This window comes from Solea senegalensis, linkage group LG3, assembly GCF_019176455.1.
Source record: "Solea senegalensis isolate Sse05_10M linkage group LG3, IFAPA_SoseM_1, whole genome shotgun sequence".
Taxonomy (NCBI): domain Eukaryota; kingdom Metazoa; phylum Chordata; class Actinopteri; order Pleuronectiformes; family Soleidae; genus Solea; species Solea senegalensis.
This window is the reverse complement of record NC_058023.1, coordinates 31255168-31267891: the sequence shown is the minus strand read 5'-3', so window position 1 is coordinate 31267891 and position 12724 is coordinate 31255168. Positions and strand designations below refer to the sequence as shown.

The 12724-nt window shown below is 40.7% G+C and overlaps 2 protein-coding genes across 5 annotated transcripts; one reads left to right on the top strand and one right to left on the bottom strand.

Moving 5' to 3' along the window:
* Positions 1 to 2327: 2327 nt before the first annotated feature.
* LOC122766272 (4-galactosyl-N-acetylglucosaminide 3-alpha-L-fucosyltransferase 9-like) lies at positions 2328 to 5043 on the bottom strand. Of its 3 annotated transcripts, none has more exons than XM_044020994.1 (2): positions 4906 to 5043; positions 2328 to 3493 (listed from the first exon to the last, which is right to left on the bottom strand). In XM_044020994.1, exon 2 carries the CDS (start codon positions 3484 to 3486, stop codon positions 2341 to 2343), a length of 1146 nt encoding a protein of 381 aa, XP_043876929.1. In that variant the 5' UTR covers positions 3487 to 3493; positions 4906 to 5043; the 3' UTR covers positions 2328 to 2340. The 3 variants fall into 3 exon arrangements, with proteins under 3 accessions (XP_043876929.1, XP_043876928.1, XP_043876930.1); XM_044020993.1 differs by having other exon boundaries at positions 4935 to 5043; XM_044020995.1 differs by lacking the exon at positions 4906 to 5043 and adding an exon at positions 3886 to 3953.
* Positions 5044 to 6108: 1065 nt separating this feature from the next.
* On the top strand, positions 6109 to 12331 carry depdc4 (DEP domain containing 4). Of its 2 annotated transcripts, none has more exons than XM_044020232.1 (9): positions 6109 to 6189; positions 7239 to 7662; positions 8304 to 8455; positions 8561 to 8756; positions 8868 to 9115; positions 9463 to 9605; positions 10016 to 10141; positions 10235 to 10313; positions 10989 to 12331. In XM_044020232.1, exons 1-9 carry the CDS (start codon positions 6114 to 6116, stop codon positions 11186 to 11188), a joined length of 1644 nt encoding a protein of 547 aa, XP_043876167.1. In that variant the 5' UTR covers positions 6109 to 6113; the 3' UTR covers positions 11189 to 12331. The 2 variants fall into 2 exon arrangements, with proteins under 2 accessions (XP_043876167.1, XP_043876166.1); XM_044020231.1 differs by having other exon boundaries at positions 8561 to 8765.
* Positions 12332 to 12724: the final 393 nt, after the last annotated feature.

Below are 12724 nucleotides of genomic sequence, written 5' to 3'. Positions count from 1 at the left end.
ACATAGCAGTACGTCATACAGTAAATGACGTATACTTTAAAAGATCGTTGTACTTTTACTCAACTATCCCTTTTCAGTACTTCATGACACTAATACGTAGGTACACTGTTTTTTAGGTTGTTGAAAGGGTTTGGGTTAGTGTTAGTTAGAGAGGGAATGTATCATCCAAAATATCATATCATACAAAAATGACTTGGTGAATTACACCAATTCATTGAAGGCTGTTAAAGAAATGAGACAAAAGGTGGGCCTCCCTTAATCTCCACACCTTTAGGTTTTCTGGCGTGACACCACAACCAGGTACCAGTCCTACCACTTTATTAGAGGGTATATTCCACCACCGTGCCAAGAACTGTGACATTAAATCTGTTTCACATTAACCCCAGAACCACTCTTTAAGATTCCGAGAAGCCTCGTACCCTCTGTGTTGTTGTCGGTAAGCGCATGTTTTGCAGGCGTGTGTTGTACCAAACGCTGCCCTTTCAACTTTATACTTTTTTGTCCAGTCAAAGTATTTCATATATTCAGTATCATCTCGGTCGAGGTAAAGTAGCCTGTCTGCCAGCTGCTTTGCTGTGGGGAAGTCATGGACATGAATGAAAGAATCACCTGGGACATGGTCCTCATAGTTTTGCCTTGTAGGGCCCAGAGTAACAGGTATAGTTCCTAACATCAGAGGGCGATACAACTTCTCTGAAATGTAGTACTATGGGTACAACTGGGTACTATGTGATTATATTGTTCACCATTGACTGGTTTTCCAAAAGCTCGTCCATAAACAGTTATATTCACATGTTTTTTCAATTCACTGTAGAACTGAACTCTTGTAAGATTTGGGTTCCAGTGGCTCACAATCCAACAGACCAGCTTGTCCTTTGGTGGCACTTGGAAAGTCTCCTCTCCAGATGCTCGTGGCTCCAAATGTCCATAAGGCACGGGGATGTTTGACTCCAGGCGATAACTGCAGGTCAAGTTGAATAATTCATCAATGTGAGGGACTTGCTGTGTGTTTGTTGGTGACTCCATGTTATACCACACCCACTTCTGGAACCAGGGACGAGGATCTTTTGGCAAGTTGTCCCGTGTAGATGGCACTTTTAACAAAAGGTGACCTTTCTCTCAGGGTTAGGTGTGAGTGTAATATTAGTAGCTGGTGAGGTTTGGCTGTCCTGGTGCAAACCATACTAACAGGAAGTGGAGCAGAATAAATGTTGTTTGTCTTTAAAGAAATTTACTTTTAAATGACTTGTATTAAAAAAAAAAATCATACTTGTACTTTTACTCAACTATCTCTTTTCGGTACTTCATGACACTAATATTTAGATACAGAGGTGGAGAGTAATGACTTTACTGTAATTGAGTAGGTTTTTTGTGTATGTGTGCTTTTGAAAATGTGTAATTTTACTTTTACAGTGAGTGATGAGGACAAGAGAGTGATGAGGACAGGTGTGTGATGAGGACAGGAGAGTGATGATGACAGGAGAGTGATGAGGACAGGTGCATGATAAGGACATGATGACCAGAGACAGGTGAGTGATGATGAGGAGAGTGATGAGGACAGGTAAGGACAGGTGATGATGACAGAGGAGTGTGATGAGGACATGAGGACAGGTGGAGTGATGAGGAGGACAGGAGTGATGAGGACAGGTGTGTGATGAGGACAGAGTGATGGTGATGAGGACAGGTGATGAGGACAGATGTGTGTGTGATGAGGACAGGAGAGTGGGTGTGGTGTGATGAGGACAGGAGAGTGATGAGGACAGGTGTGTGATGAGGACAGGTGAGTGATGAGGACAGGTGAGTGATGAGGACAGGTGAGTGAATAAGTGTTAGTTCAGCACACTTATGTTATGCCCCTGTTTTGCAGATTACACTCAGACCCTGCTCAAATCTTAACCGCCCCCATGTGCCTTGCTTGCAGTGTTCACCTTCTGCCAGCAGGTGACCCCACAGGACTACAAGGACCAGTGTGAGGCAGCCATGCTGGAGGGCCTCAAACAGCTCCTCTGCGACCTTTTTTGCAGCAAGAGCATGTCCGTCAAGCAGAGGAGGAAGCTGCTGAAAGGTTTTGAAAAGCACCACCTTCTGACACAAACGGCACACAGGTTTGATTTTTAACGTCTGCTTGATAATGTCAGGCTTCGATTGAGTCAGACTCTGTGTTCATGATTGAAAAAAGTCTTTATTGACAAAAACAAAGTCCCATTGAACAATGTAGCAATCGCAATGGCTTCTGTTCAACTTGTTGCATCGACACTTGCACTGATTGCATGTTTACTTCATGATAACAAAGACAAACACATCTACTTGCACATGAGGTGACATTAAATCTGTTTCACATTAACCCCAGAACCACTCTTTAAGATTCCGAGAAGCCTCGTACCCTCTGTGTTGTTGTAGGTAAGCGCATGTTTTGCAGGCGTGTGTTGTACCAAACACTGCCCTTTTAACTTTATACTTTTTTGTCCAGTCAAAGTATTTCTTGTATTCAGTATCATTTCGGTCGAGGTAAAGTAGCCTGTCTGCCAGCTGCTTTGCTGTGGGGAAGTCATGGACATGAATGAAAGAATCACCCGGGACATGGTCCTCATAGTTTTGCCTTGTGGGGCCCAGAGTAACAGGTATAGTTCCTAACATCAGAGGGCGATACAACTTCTCTGAAATGTAGTCTTTGTGCACAGAGTTTTCAAAGGCCAGGTAAAATTTACAACGAGATACAATGGGATCATATTCTTCTTTAGTTGTGGGCTTTCTAAAAGCTCGTCCATAAACAGTTATATTCACATGTTTTTTCAATTCATTGTAGAACTGAACTCTTATAAGATGTGGGTTCCAGTGGCTCACAATCCAACAGACCAGCTTGTCCTTTGGTGGCACTTGGAAAGTCTCCTCTCCAGATGCTCGTGGCTCCAAATGTCCATAAGGCACAGGGATGTTTGACTCCAGGCGATAACTGCAGGTCAAGTTGAATAATTCATCAATGTGAGGGACTTGCTGTGTGTTTGTTGGTGACTCCATATTATACCACACCCACTTCTGGAACCAGGGACGAGGATCTTTTGGCAAGTTGTCCCGTCTGATGTCCCTGTGGTGGATGAGAACACCATGGGCTTCATCATAGCGAGACTTGTCCGCCGTCAAGACGCATCCTTTGAAATTGTGTGTGTCGCAGTTGAGATTAATCTTAGCACCAAACGGCCAGAACCAGACCAAGACAACAGTGTCGGGCTCAGCGTCCTCCTGGATCTTCTGGACGTCAGTTGGGTCGATCTGCGGCTCGGAGGAACAGTTGGGGTTCGATCTCTGCTCCACTGCGTCCACTGGACACTGACAAGAGTGGTTACTTCTCTCCGTGTAAACGGCAAAAGTTGGGAAGTTGACATCAGGCTTGTAATACATGAAGAAAAGTCCAGCGAAACACAACACCATGATGCAGCTGAAGACAAACGTGCGCATGGAAGTCGTCTGACCGCCTGTGAGGAGCATGATTCACCTGTGGAGAACGGACAAGCAGAGTTCATTGACTTGTTTCAGTTTATATGAGTTTGTCGTATTAATTTAACGTGGCAGTGGAACCTTTTTTTTTATTATTCTAAAAACAAAGGTGGTAACAAAGGAAGTGCAGTGATTTTCACTCAGCTCTCAAAAATGTGTTCATCAACAGCTTACGTCTCTTGTAATGGACATTTCTTATTCTAGTAAAGCAATAATGAAGTTTCCAACATGAGCGTTTTAAAGCATGTTAAGTTTTAAAACACAGGAGTAAAAGTTGGAAACTCTTCATACTAAAGTACAATAAATGACATAAACTTTCTGACTTTAAATTAAGCAATATTTTAGAAAGTTTTTTGTGTGCTTGTGCTTTTTAAAGTAAGTTTTACTTACTTTTACATCGGGAATAACTGCACTTCACTACGTGTGAAATCACACCCGTTACTGGGTGACAGATAATCTTGCCGTGAAAGTTGCTAAACAGGCTTCAGCGCCAAGGGCAGACTCGTTGATCCTGTTTTTATGACAAAACAAAGAGAGCTCGAGAGCTTGTGGATCCACTGTGATCTGTATGTTGTGTAAATGGTCAACATTTGCAAAAGATACATCATTAAATGTAAAACAAGCAGGAAACATTTATTATGCTATTATTTTAGATCAAATTGCATTGTATGTGACCCCTGGTCCAAGCTAAAGAGAAGAATCAGACACGCCCACAAGTGTGTGTGTGTGTGTGTGTGTGTGTGTGTGTGTGTGTGAGAGAGAGAGGGCATTTTTTATTTTTAGAAATTTTTTTTAAATCTTAAAACACAAGAGTAATGTAATTGTTAGTGATCTCTGCAGAGGGTTTACAGTTTACAAAAAATCTTCCTCTGAAAAGGCGTTATTCAGACTACACAGCACATTCTACAGTTAGACATTCTAATTTAATAAAGATCAATACCACTTTTGAATCTGTACTATTAAATATCAAAATCTGTTTTAATAAATAATCTCATTGACATTGGTATTGATGTACACAAAGAAGATTACCTTAGTTTAAATGAGTCGCTATTTACTCACATTTAATTGTACAATAATGAATTAAAAACAGCTACAGCCGGTGCCTGTCTGATAATAATATCAATACATTCAAACAGACAGTGCAACCTTTATTTATTTCTGAAGGTACCTATTATATATATGTATATATATATATATATATATATATATATATATATATATGTATATATATATATATATATATATATATATATATATGTATATATATATATATATATATATGTATATATATATATGTATATATATATATATATATGTATATATAAATATATATACATATATATGTATATTCATATATACATATATATAGTTAAAATCCAAATAGAGTGAAATAAGTCTGCGACAACATACTTTTTGAACAAATGAACAAACCATCTCACCGCGAAGAAGAAAAATGCCGAGAAAAAAAAAAAGAGAGAAGAAGAAACGTTTCCTCTGATTTCCTCTGAAGATCGTGTGGAAGACACACTGACCAAAATGTGTCCTCTTTTCTTTCTCTGAGGGGGGGTGTGAGTGTTATAGTAGCAGGAAGGAACAGTGATTTAAGAGTCTGTGTCGTCAGGTGAGTTTTCTTTTGGGGAGGGGGGAAGGAAGGTGGACTTCTAAAAGTTAAGTATATACTTTACAAATATCATACATTTTCTGGTATGATATTTGTACTTTTGCTCAAGTATCCCTTTTTGGTACTTCATACAAGACTGGGTGACACTAAATACTTATAATGTTGTTGTTTTTTTTACATTTTTTATTTCTTTTTGTGGTATAGGCAAAAAACTGTTTCTCCTTTCCTTGTCCAGGCAAAGGTGCACCTTACATTCCTCACAGTATTTTTCTCTCTTATTCTTATATTCTTATTCTTCTAAATACACACTTACACACCCAAAACATTGGGTTGGTATAGCATACAGCGATTCTGATTTCAGCGGAACTGTTGTTGCGAAAAATGGCATTTCGGTCAATAATCATTGTAATTAGATCATCGAAATAGTGTGTGACGGTATTGTTGAAGACATGTTGTGGATTAGGTCACAAAACGTGACATGAATTTTTAAGTGTGTGCTCTACTTGAGTATCAAGTGTGGCTGAACCTGTTTTGTAAAAATGCTAGTCTATTGAATGGCCCTACCTCTAGCCCAAGGGCCCTGAATTTTTCAAATATACAGGGAGCCACTGCAGAGGGGCCGAAGAGGAGAACCCTGGACTAGTAAGTCTGTGACAATGCTTTTGGCTCCAAATGCCCATAAGGCACAGGAAAGCGTCCTCCTGGATCTTCTGGATGTTAGTTGGGTTGATCTGGAATTTGTTACATTTAGTCAAAAAACGCTTGAGGGAAAACGTGAGCAATCCAACTAAAACATTTGTTGTACTTTGTTGTAAATTATAAGTTATATATAATTCCATTTTTTTATTCCAAATGGGGGAAATGAACTGTACAATCCGTCTGCTACGACATACACAAGAGTGTACTGATTATCGCCTGTAGGAGGCAGTAGTGCACAGCTCGTTCATGCACGAAGAAGACGTAGGCAAACGTGATGACGTCACACAGAGCGCTCAAAATGGCGGTCGATTTGACTCCGCGATTCAGACGGTTGAACAGCCAAACTAGAAGTTTTCGGGAAAACATACAGCACGGTACAGTACAAGTAAAATGACTAATTGTGGCTTGTTTTTTTTAAGTCGGATAATATCCTTTAAAGCCACGTCACCACACGGTTCTCGGTTCTGCGGGTTTTATGACAGCGGTGACGGGTCAGTGTATGAGCCCGCACCACCGTTGTGTTCATAGGTTATGTGTTTAGGAGGTTTAATAAGTCAGAATATGGCAACGTGGGGTATTTAGATAAGATATCACTGCAGTAGTGAGTAATATAACAACTCATTTGAAAACAACTAGACCAAATCACATGTAAAATTACTGAAGTGACAGGTTTACATGGAAAGTAAAGGTACTTTACTGGTACACGTTACTCGGAATCAGGACTGAAAGTAATCGTTTTCAAATTGGATTTGGACACAATGCAATTGGCAATTCGCAAATGCTGCAGTTTATTGCTGGTTTTAATCAGCGCTGCAACTAATCGATTATTTTCGCGATTAATCGAGTAATGGTCCATCAGTGTTTGTCAAACCTAGAAATGATGACGTTCTCGAATGTCTTGTATTGTTCACTTTTAATGATTTCTTTGTTGTAAGAAGCTGAAACAATCATACGTCTTGTTTTAATCATTGTTTCAGGGCTAGTTTTAATTATTTAATGTTCTATGCTAACCTATACGCACTGTATATACCTATATACATATGTATGTGTGCATATATATACATATATGTGTATATATATACATATGTATGTGTGTATATATATACATATATGTATGTATATATATATGCATATATGTGTATATATGTATGTGTGTGTGTATATGTATGTATGTATATATATGTATGTATGTATGTGTATATATATATATATATATATACATATGTTTATTTATATATATTTATATGGATGTATATATGTATATATTTTGGGCTGTGGCTACTGTGATTATTTAAAATAAAATAATACAAATCATAATAAAAAAACCAAGAAACCACTGGAATAAATAAATAGGGCAACGGTGTTTCTTAATCCGTAAGGCAGATGTGATGTCATTCATTTGTCATTTTGTCGTGTCTCATAGGATTTTCAGGCCCCTTTGGTGCCACCCAGCTGTGGCACAACATCATCCAGGCCCTGCAAACCCAGGTGGAGGTGCGCCGCTGTAGGCGCCACCTACGTGTTCATGCCGAGTGTTTCACTGGCTCGGACGCCGTGGACGCTGTGCTCAGTTATTTGATGCAGAACGTGGTGTTTTGCGCGAGTGAAGTATCTCGCCTCAAAGCTGCCCGACTCTGCCAGGCTCTGATGGAGGCGAAGGTGTTTGAGCCAGTTGGCACAAAGCTGTTTTGTAGAGACAAGGAAGTGGCCTTTGAGGACAACAGCTCGAGCCTCTACCGCTTTCTGGAATGTAAAGTGTTGCCTGGATCTTCCGCGACGGACTGCAATAGTGTGACAGAAAATGTGCCGCCGGAGGAGTTTGGGATTAAGAGACGGAAGAGCTCCAGGTTGCTTTTGGGGACCTTTTTCCAAAATACAAAATCTGTTCATTTTGAATTTTGTTAACCTTTGAACAAGGGATGTCCTGATTATTAATTATCTGCTGATCCCGAGTCTCAATCCCATACTTGTCTTTCCCCTACATAACAGGCCGCTGTCAGTAAAATAAAGAATATTTCTGACAAATTTTTGGACAAGAAGAAGAACAGATTCCTCTATCTTCTGTCTGGTCTGCTGCTGCCACCGCGAGGCTACAAGTCCCGCTGGGAGAGGGCGTGTGTGTGCAGGGCAGAGAGGACAGAGCAGATCACAACGAGGCGCAAATATGACCAATTATATCAAACAAAGGTGATTTTAAATAAACACCCCTGGGGTAAATGCCTGGGGTATTCCAATCTCCGATCAGATAACATGTGCCCAGATTGACTCCGACTGGATTACTTAATTATGATCGGGACATCCCTCATTTTTACAGTGTTCATTATTCATACTGTGTTATTTACATGTTTAACTGGCAGCCATATAATTACACCCTTCTCCACAGACACAAACTGGTTTGATACTGTATTGAAGCACTTGGGCTTATAATCAAACCTAGTAATTAATTATTTTTTCTTTTTAATGAAGACAACATTTTTGTATTCTGCAGGCTGAATGAACTGAGAACGATCTCCAATCCACTTGCTGTCGGGCCGTCAGATTCGAGGGTTGAGAGGCTGCTGAAGACCGTCAACCTGCGCCCGCGTGTTTCACCAGCTTCAAACGCAGCCGCGACTTCTTACGCCTTTCTATCTAAAGCTGGTGAGACGAGAACTCTGTAGTTCTATGTTGCTCACAAGTCTTTTTTTCTGTATTCAGTACATGGGTACTTGTGAGAATTATCCCACAACATTTTCATTCTTTCAGTCGTGGGTGAGGTTTGGAAGCAGCACACGCTGCTGCAGCTGCTGCAGATCGTAGAGTTACCCATGCTGGACTGCATCCTGACCTCTCCTGCCCGAGTTCAGCCTCAGGCCTGTAGAGCTCTCCTGAACACCCAGGACCTGGTTTTCTCCAACATGTGCCTGGAGAGAGAGCTGCCCGATGCCCTTAACCTGCCCCAGTCAGTGCTGTAAATAATTATGTTAAAGCTTTTCATGCTTTGGACAAAATAGATCTGGCAAAAATGAATTTTGGCCAAAAGTTATCTTTTGTTCTCCCCCTTTGATCTCAGGTTGGATGGCTGGCTGTCGGCTGCAGCAGACTGCCTGGAGCTCTTCCCTGACCAGCTGATTGTGTTTGCAGGGGAACAGCTCAGCCAACGCAGTGGTGCCTCTGTGGGGGATGGAAATGCAGAGCAGACGGCAAACCAAAAGAGACTTCTCTTTGACATTATTTCCAAGTATTACAGTGGACAGGAGAAAGCCCCCCTTCTCTCAGGACGCTACCTAGATATCCATGTGGCAATCCTGAATCTACTTGGTAAGACTCACTCATGGATGTTCTGCTTTATCATCTGTTTTTGGGGTGCATAAACTAACTCCCCACTTGAGATTTGTGTGGATTATTTTTTTCTAAATGAGAACACGATTTACAAAGTTGAGGCCATTAACTCCTTTAACACACAAAAAAAAGAAAGTTTACTAATGTTATAAATCAAGTGAAAAGCAGCCTCGTTCTCTCATAGACACCCGTAGCTTTCATATGTAGCTTTTTTGTGCACCGCTATACACAGTCTATGCTTATATCATCTTAAAATGTAGAAGATTACTTTACATTATGTCCTGGCTTATTTTCTGAACTGACCACGTCTTCTTCTTCCTTTCAAGATGGAGGAAAGGTGCAGGATGCCATTAAAGCCTCACAGTTGTGTTTGCGGCTACTGGAGCCAAACGTGAGGGATGAGCTGCGGAGATTATTGGCCTTCATGGCCATAGCAGCTGACCCGGGTTCCTGTCGTCTGCAGAAACAAGTAACTCGTCTTCATCAGCGCCTTCTTGTACCCATACTTATTACACAGCCTTATTACGGAGTATTGTTCAGAGGTTCAACACAAATTGAACGCGTCTGATTCCTTCTTACGACAATGTTTTGTCTAAGAGCTAGAGCAGCGAGAATGTCGTTAAATTGCATGCTGTGCTTATCTGTGACGATCTGAGGAGACTTTGGACTGTATAAGATTGGATGCAGTGTTTGGGGGGGCAAAACAAACTCGTTATGAAGCCTCTGGATTTGGACAATACTTGGTGTCCACTCCTACACTCCTAGGTTTTCCCTAGAGATGGGAACCTGATCTACAAAAGATGTTCTAGTTAAGAAGTGAAACTAAAAACAACACTCTCTACGGCTCTTAAGTATATTATATATTTTTTTTCATTGCAGATTGAAAACAGGGCCTTGGTCTGCCGCACGTTTCTCAAGGCAATTGTGCAGAATCAAGAGCTGAGTCGATCCCAGAGTGAAACCCTGGCTCTTTTTCTCACGGACAACCACACCGAGCTCTTCATGGTACACGTCCGTTATCTCGCAATCGCTGCAAACTGTGAGGCGCGTGATTCTCGTTAGCTGGACTTTACCTTCGCCTGTTCTTGTCCAACACAGACCCCTGCATCTCTCATCGAAGCCGTGAGGAGAACGCTGGGGAACATGCAGCAGGGAAGAGACCCCGATTCACTTCCCAGTAAGTAAAATACACTATGAATATAAGTGCACACACCGACGGTTAACTAACGAGCCAGACGTTTTACATATTTACAGAATTGTACATGAAATGTGACAATTTTTGCGAATACTGTCTTTAAGTCAGGATTTTGATGACAATTGAGCCCCAAAATGAGCTCATGTTGTCACCTGATCTGCAACAAAAATGCACTTGCACTACCCTGAATAAAAGAACACAATTTAATCATTACAATTGAATGAATGTTAAAAACTAGTCATGACATGAACTTCTTATCCTTGTATTAGTAAATATTTTGAAGGCATCTTTATCTTGTTTTAAAAATCTTGAGTTGAGAGTTGAGAGCATGGATTTTCTCCTCCCACATATCCAAAAAATTGCAGAGGGTAATTTGACTTTTGCCCTGCGCTTGTGTCAGCTGGGATTGGCACCAGCAGCCCCGAGACTCTCATGCGGAGGATAAAAGCGGCAGAACTTAATGAATGAAGGTTCAGCCCTGAACCTGGACAGTGGTATCCATCTGCAGACTGCAAGAAAGGGGGCGGGACGGGAAGCAGGGGGTGAAACTTAAAAGTTGTCCAAATCCGTTTTAGTTCAGCACACTTGTGTTATGCCCCTGTGTTTTGCAGATTGCACTGCTCAAATCTTAACCGCCCCCATGTGCCTTGCTTGCAGTGTTCACCTTCTGCCAGCAGGTGACTCCACAGGACTACGAGGACCAGTGTGAGGCAGCCACCCTGGAGAGCCTCAAACAGCTCCTTTGCGACGTTTCGTCCAGCGAGAGCGTGTCCGTCAAGCAGAGGAGGAAGCTGCTCAGAGATTTTGAAAAGCACCACCCGGTGGTTTTCCTCCAGTATTGCTCCAGCACCTTCTGAAATGGGCGGCACACGGGTTTGATTTTTCAGGTCAGGCTTCGATTGGGTACAGCGCTTACACTGAGGCATACTAATATTGCAAAGCACAACATTAAATGGTGGTTTTGTAATTTGGGATACTGTTAAACTGGTCCACTGCTAATTCTTTTCATCCAATCCAGTGTGTAACAGATATAGATGTATAATTTAAGTGACTGCCTGAATGCAGCTGTCTCTACAATACACATACATTGTGTTGCTGCAGCTTTATTATGTTTGAGAGACACTTTTTGTTGTAGTAATTGGTTTAAACTGTAGTTGTGACTGGTTTTGCACTAGTTGGTCAACAATTCATCATTATCATCATCGGCGGCGATACTAAACCCACTTGTTTAAATGGGTTTTTTTGACCGGTGGGGAAGTAGGAAATGGGTGGGAGGGAGATGTTGACCTGGAGAAGCTGAAATGGTTAGTTTTTGTTTGTTTTCTCTTGTACACTGGTGACACTGATTTTTAAAAAAAATTTTGGTTTGGAATTTTTTGTTGAAATGAAACGGTATTAGAGCGGAAAGTCATCTTCGCTCAATTGATTTTCCTGAAACCACTCTGTTTGGAGCACAGATGGTGGAATGATGGATGCCTTGCAGGTGTATTTGCATGATCCATTTGAGCTGTTTAAGGGTCAATGGGTGCTTTGTTAATGACTGCGTTTGTCAAAAGTGATACTGTGCACTCAGCTTGGGCATTAGTGTTTAATCAATTTGATCATTGATCAGTAACGATATTCTAGCAGCCATTTTGTTGTTGTTTTCAGTGGACTGTACTGTGTACTGTGTGCTGCTGAGAAATCCCAACACTAATGAAGCTAAATGAATTTTAAATTTGTAGTGAGGAAACACAAACGTGTAATTTACAAGTAAATGTGTGTGTTAGGCAACTCAGGTTAATATGCACTATTCTAATTTCATGGATATTTAACTGTAACTAACTGAAGCGGTGTATGATGTAACGTGAAAGGGGGGCACGATTAAAACAAAAAGCCACTATTTTAAAGGGACAAAACCTCAGTGAATTTTAATTAACGTACGTTAGAATGCACTTTATAATGTAAAGAATGCCTTATTTTCTGGTCTAATAAAAATGCATCGTGTCTTAAAACTAAAATGGTTGCGATCATTCAGTTTTCTTTAGTGCATCAGTTTCCTCTGAACTTAATTATATCCTACAAATCTGATATTGTGTTGCTGTGCTAGACATTGTAGTATATGGTATATAATTTGACTAGTGATACAAACACAAAAAAGACACTGCAAAATTTAAAAACAACAATGTACATAGCCACACATGGGTCACAAGTTGTTGTAAATAATCCCTGGGTGAAAAATCCTGAAATTAGATGTAAGTATTCTGAATTTAAAGGGAAAATATGAATATAAATGTGCACTTAAAGCAGACACAATGTGCCAGCATCCATATCGATGTGCAAACAATAAAAACAAACAAAGAATAATGCTAATATTGGAGTTAGTTACATCCAACACTCCATTTTAGATGGAT

Bases quoted from the DNA above. Each gene is read 5' to 3' on its own strand.
- LOC122766272 (XM_044020994.1), bottom strand. From the start codon at position 3,486: ATGCTCCTCACAGGCGGTCAGACGACTTCCATGCGCACGTTTGTCTTC.
- depdc4 (XM_044020231.1), top strand. From the start codon at position 6,114: ATGGCGGTCGATTTGACTCCGCGATTCAGACGGTTGAACAGCCAAACT. The intron at 8,456-8,560 runs GTGAGACGAGAA...TCATTCTTTCAG, and splicing joins CGCCTTTCTATCTAAAGCTG to TCGTGGGTGAGGTTTGGAAG. The intron at 9,606-10,015 runs GTAACTCGTCTT...TTTTCATTGCAG, and splicing joins CCTGTCGTCTGCAGAAACAA to ATTGAAAACAGGGCCTTGGT.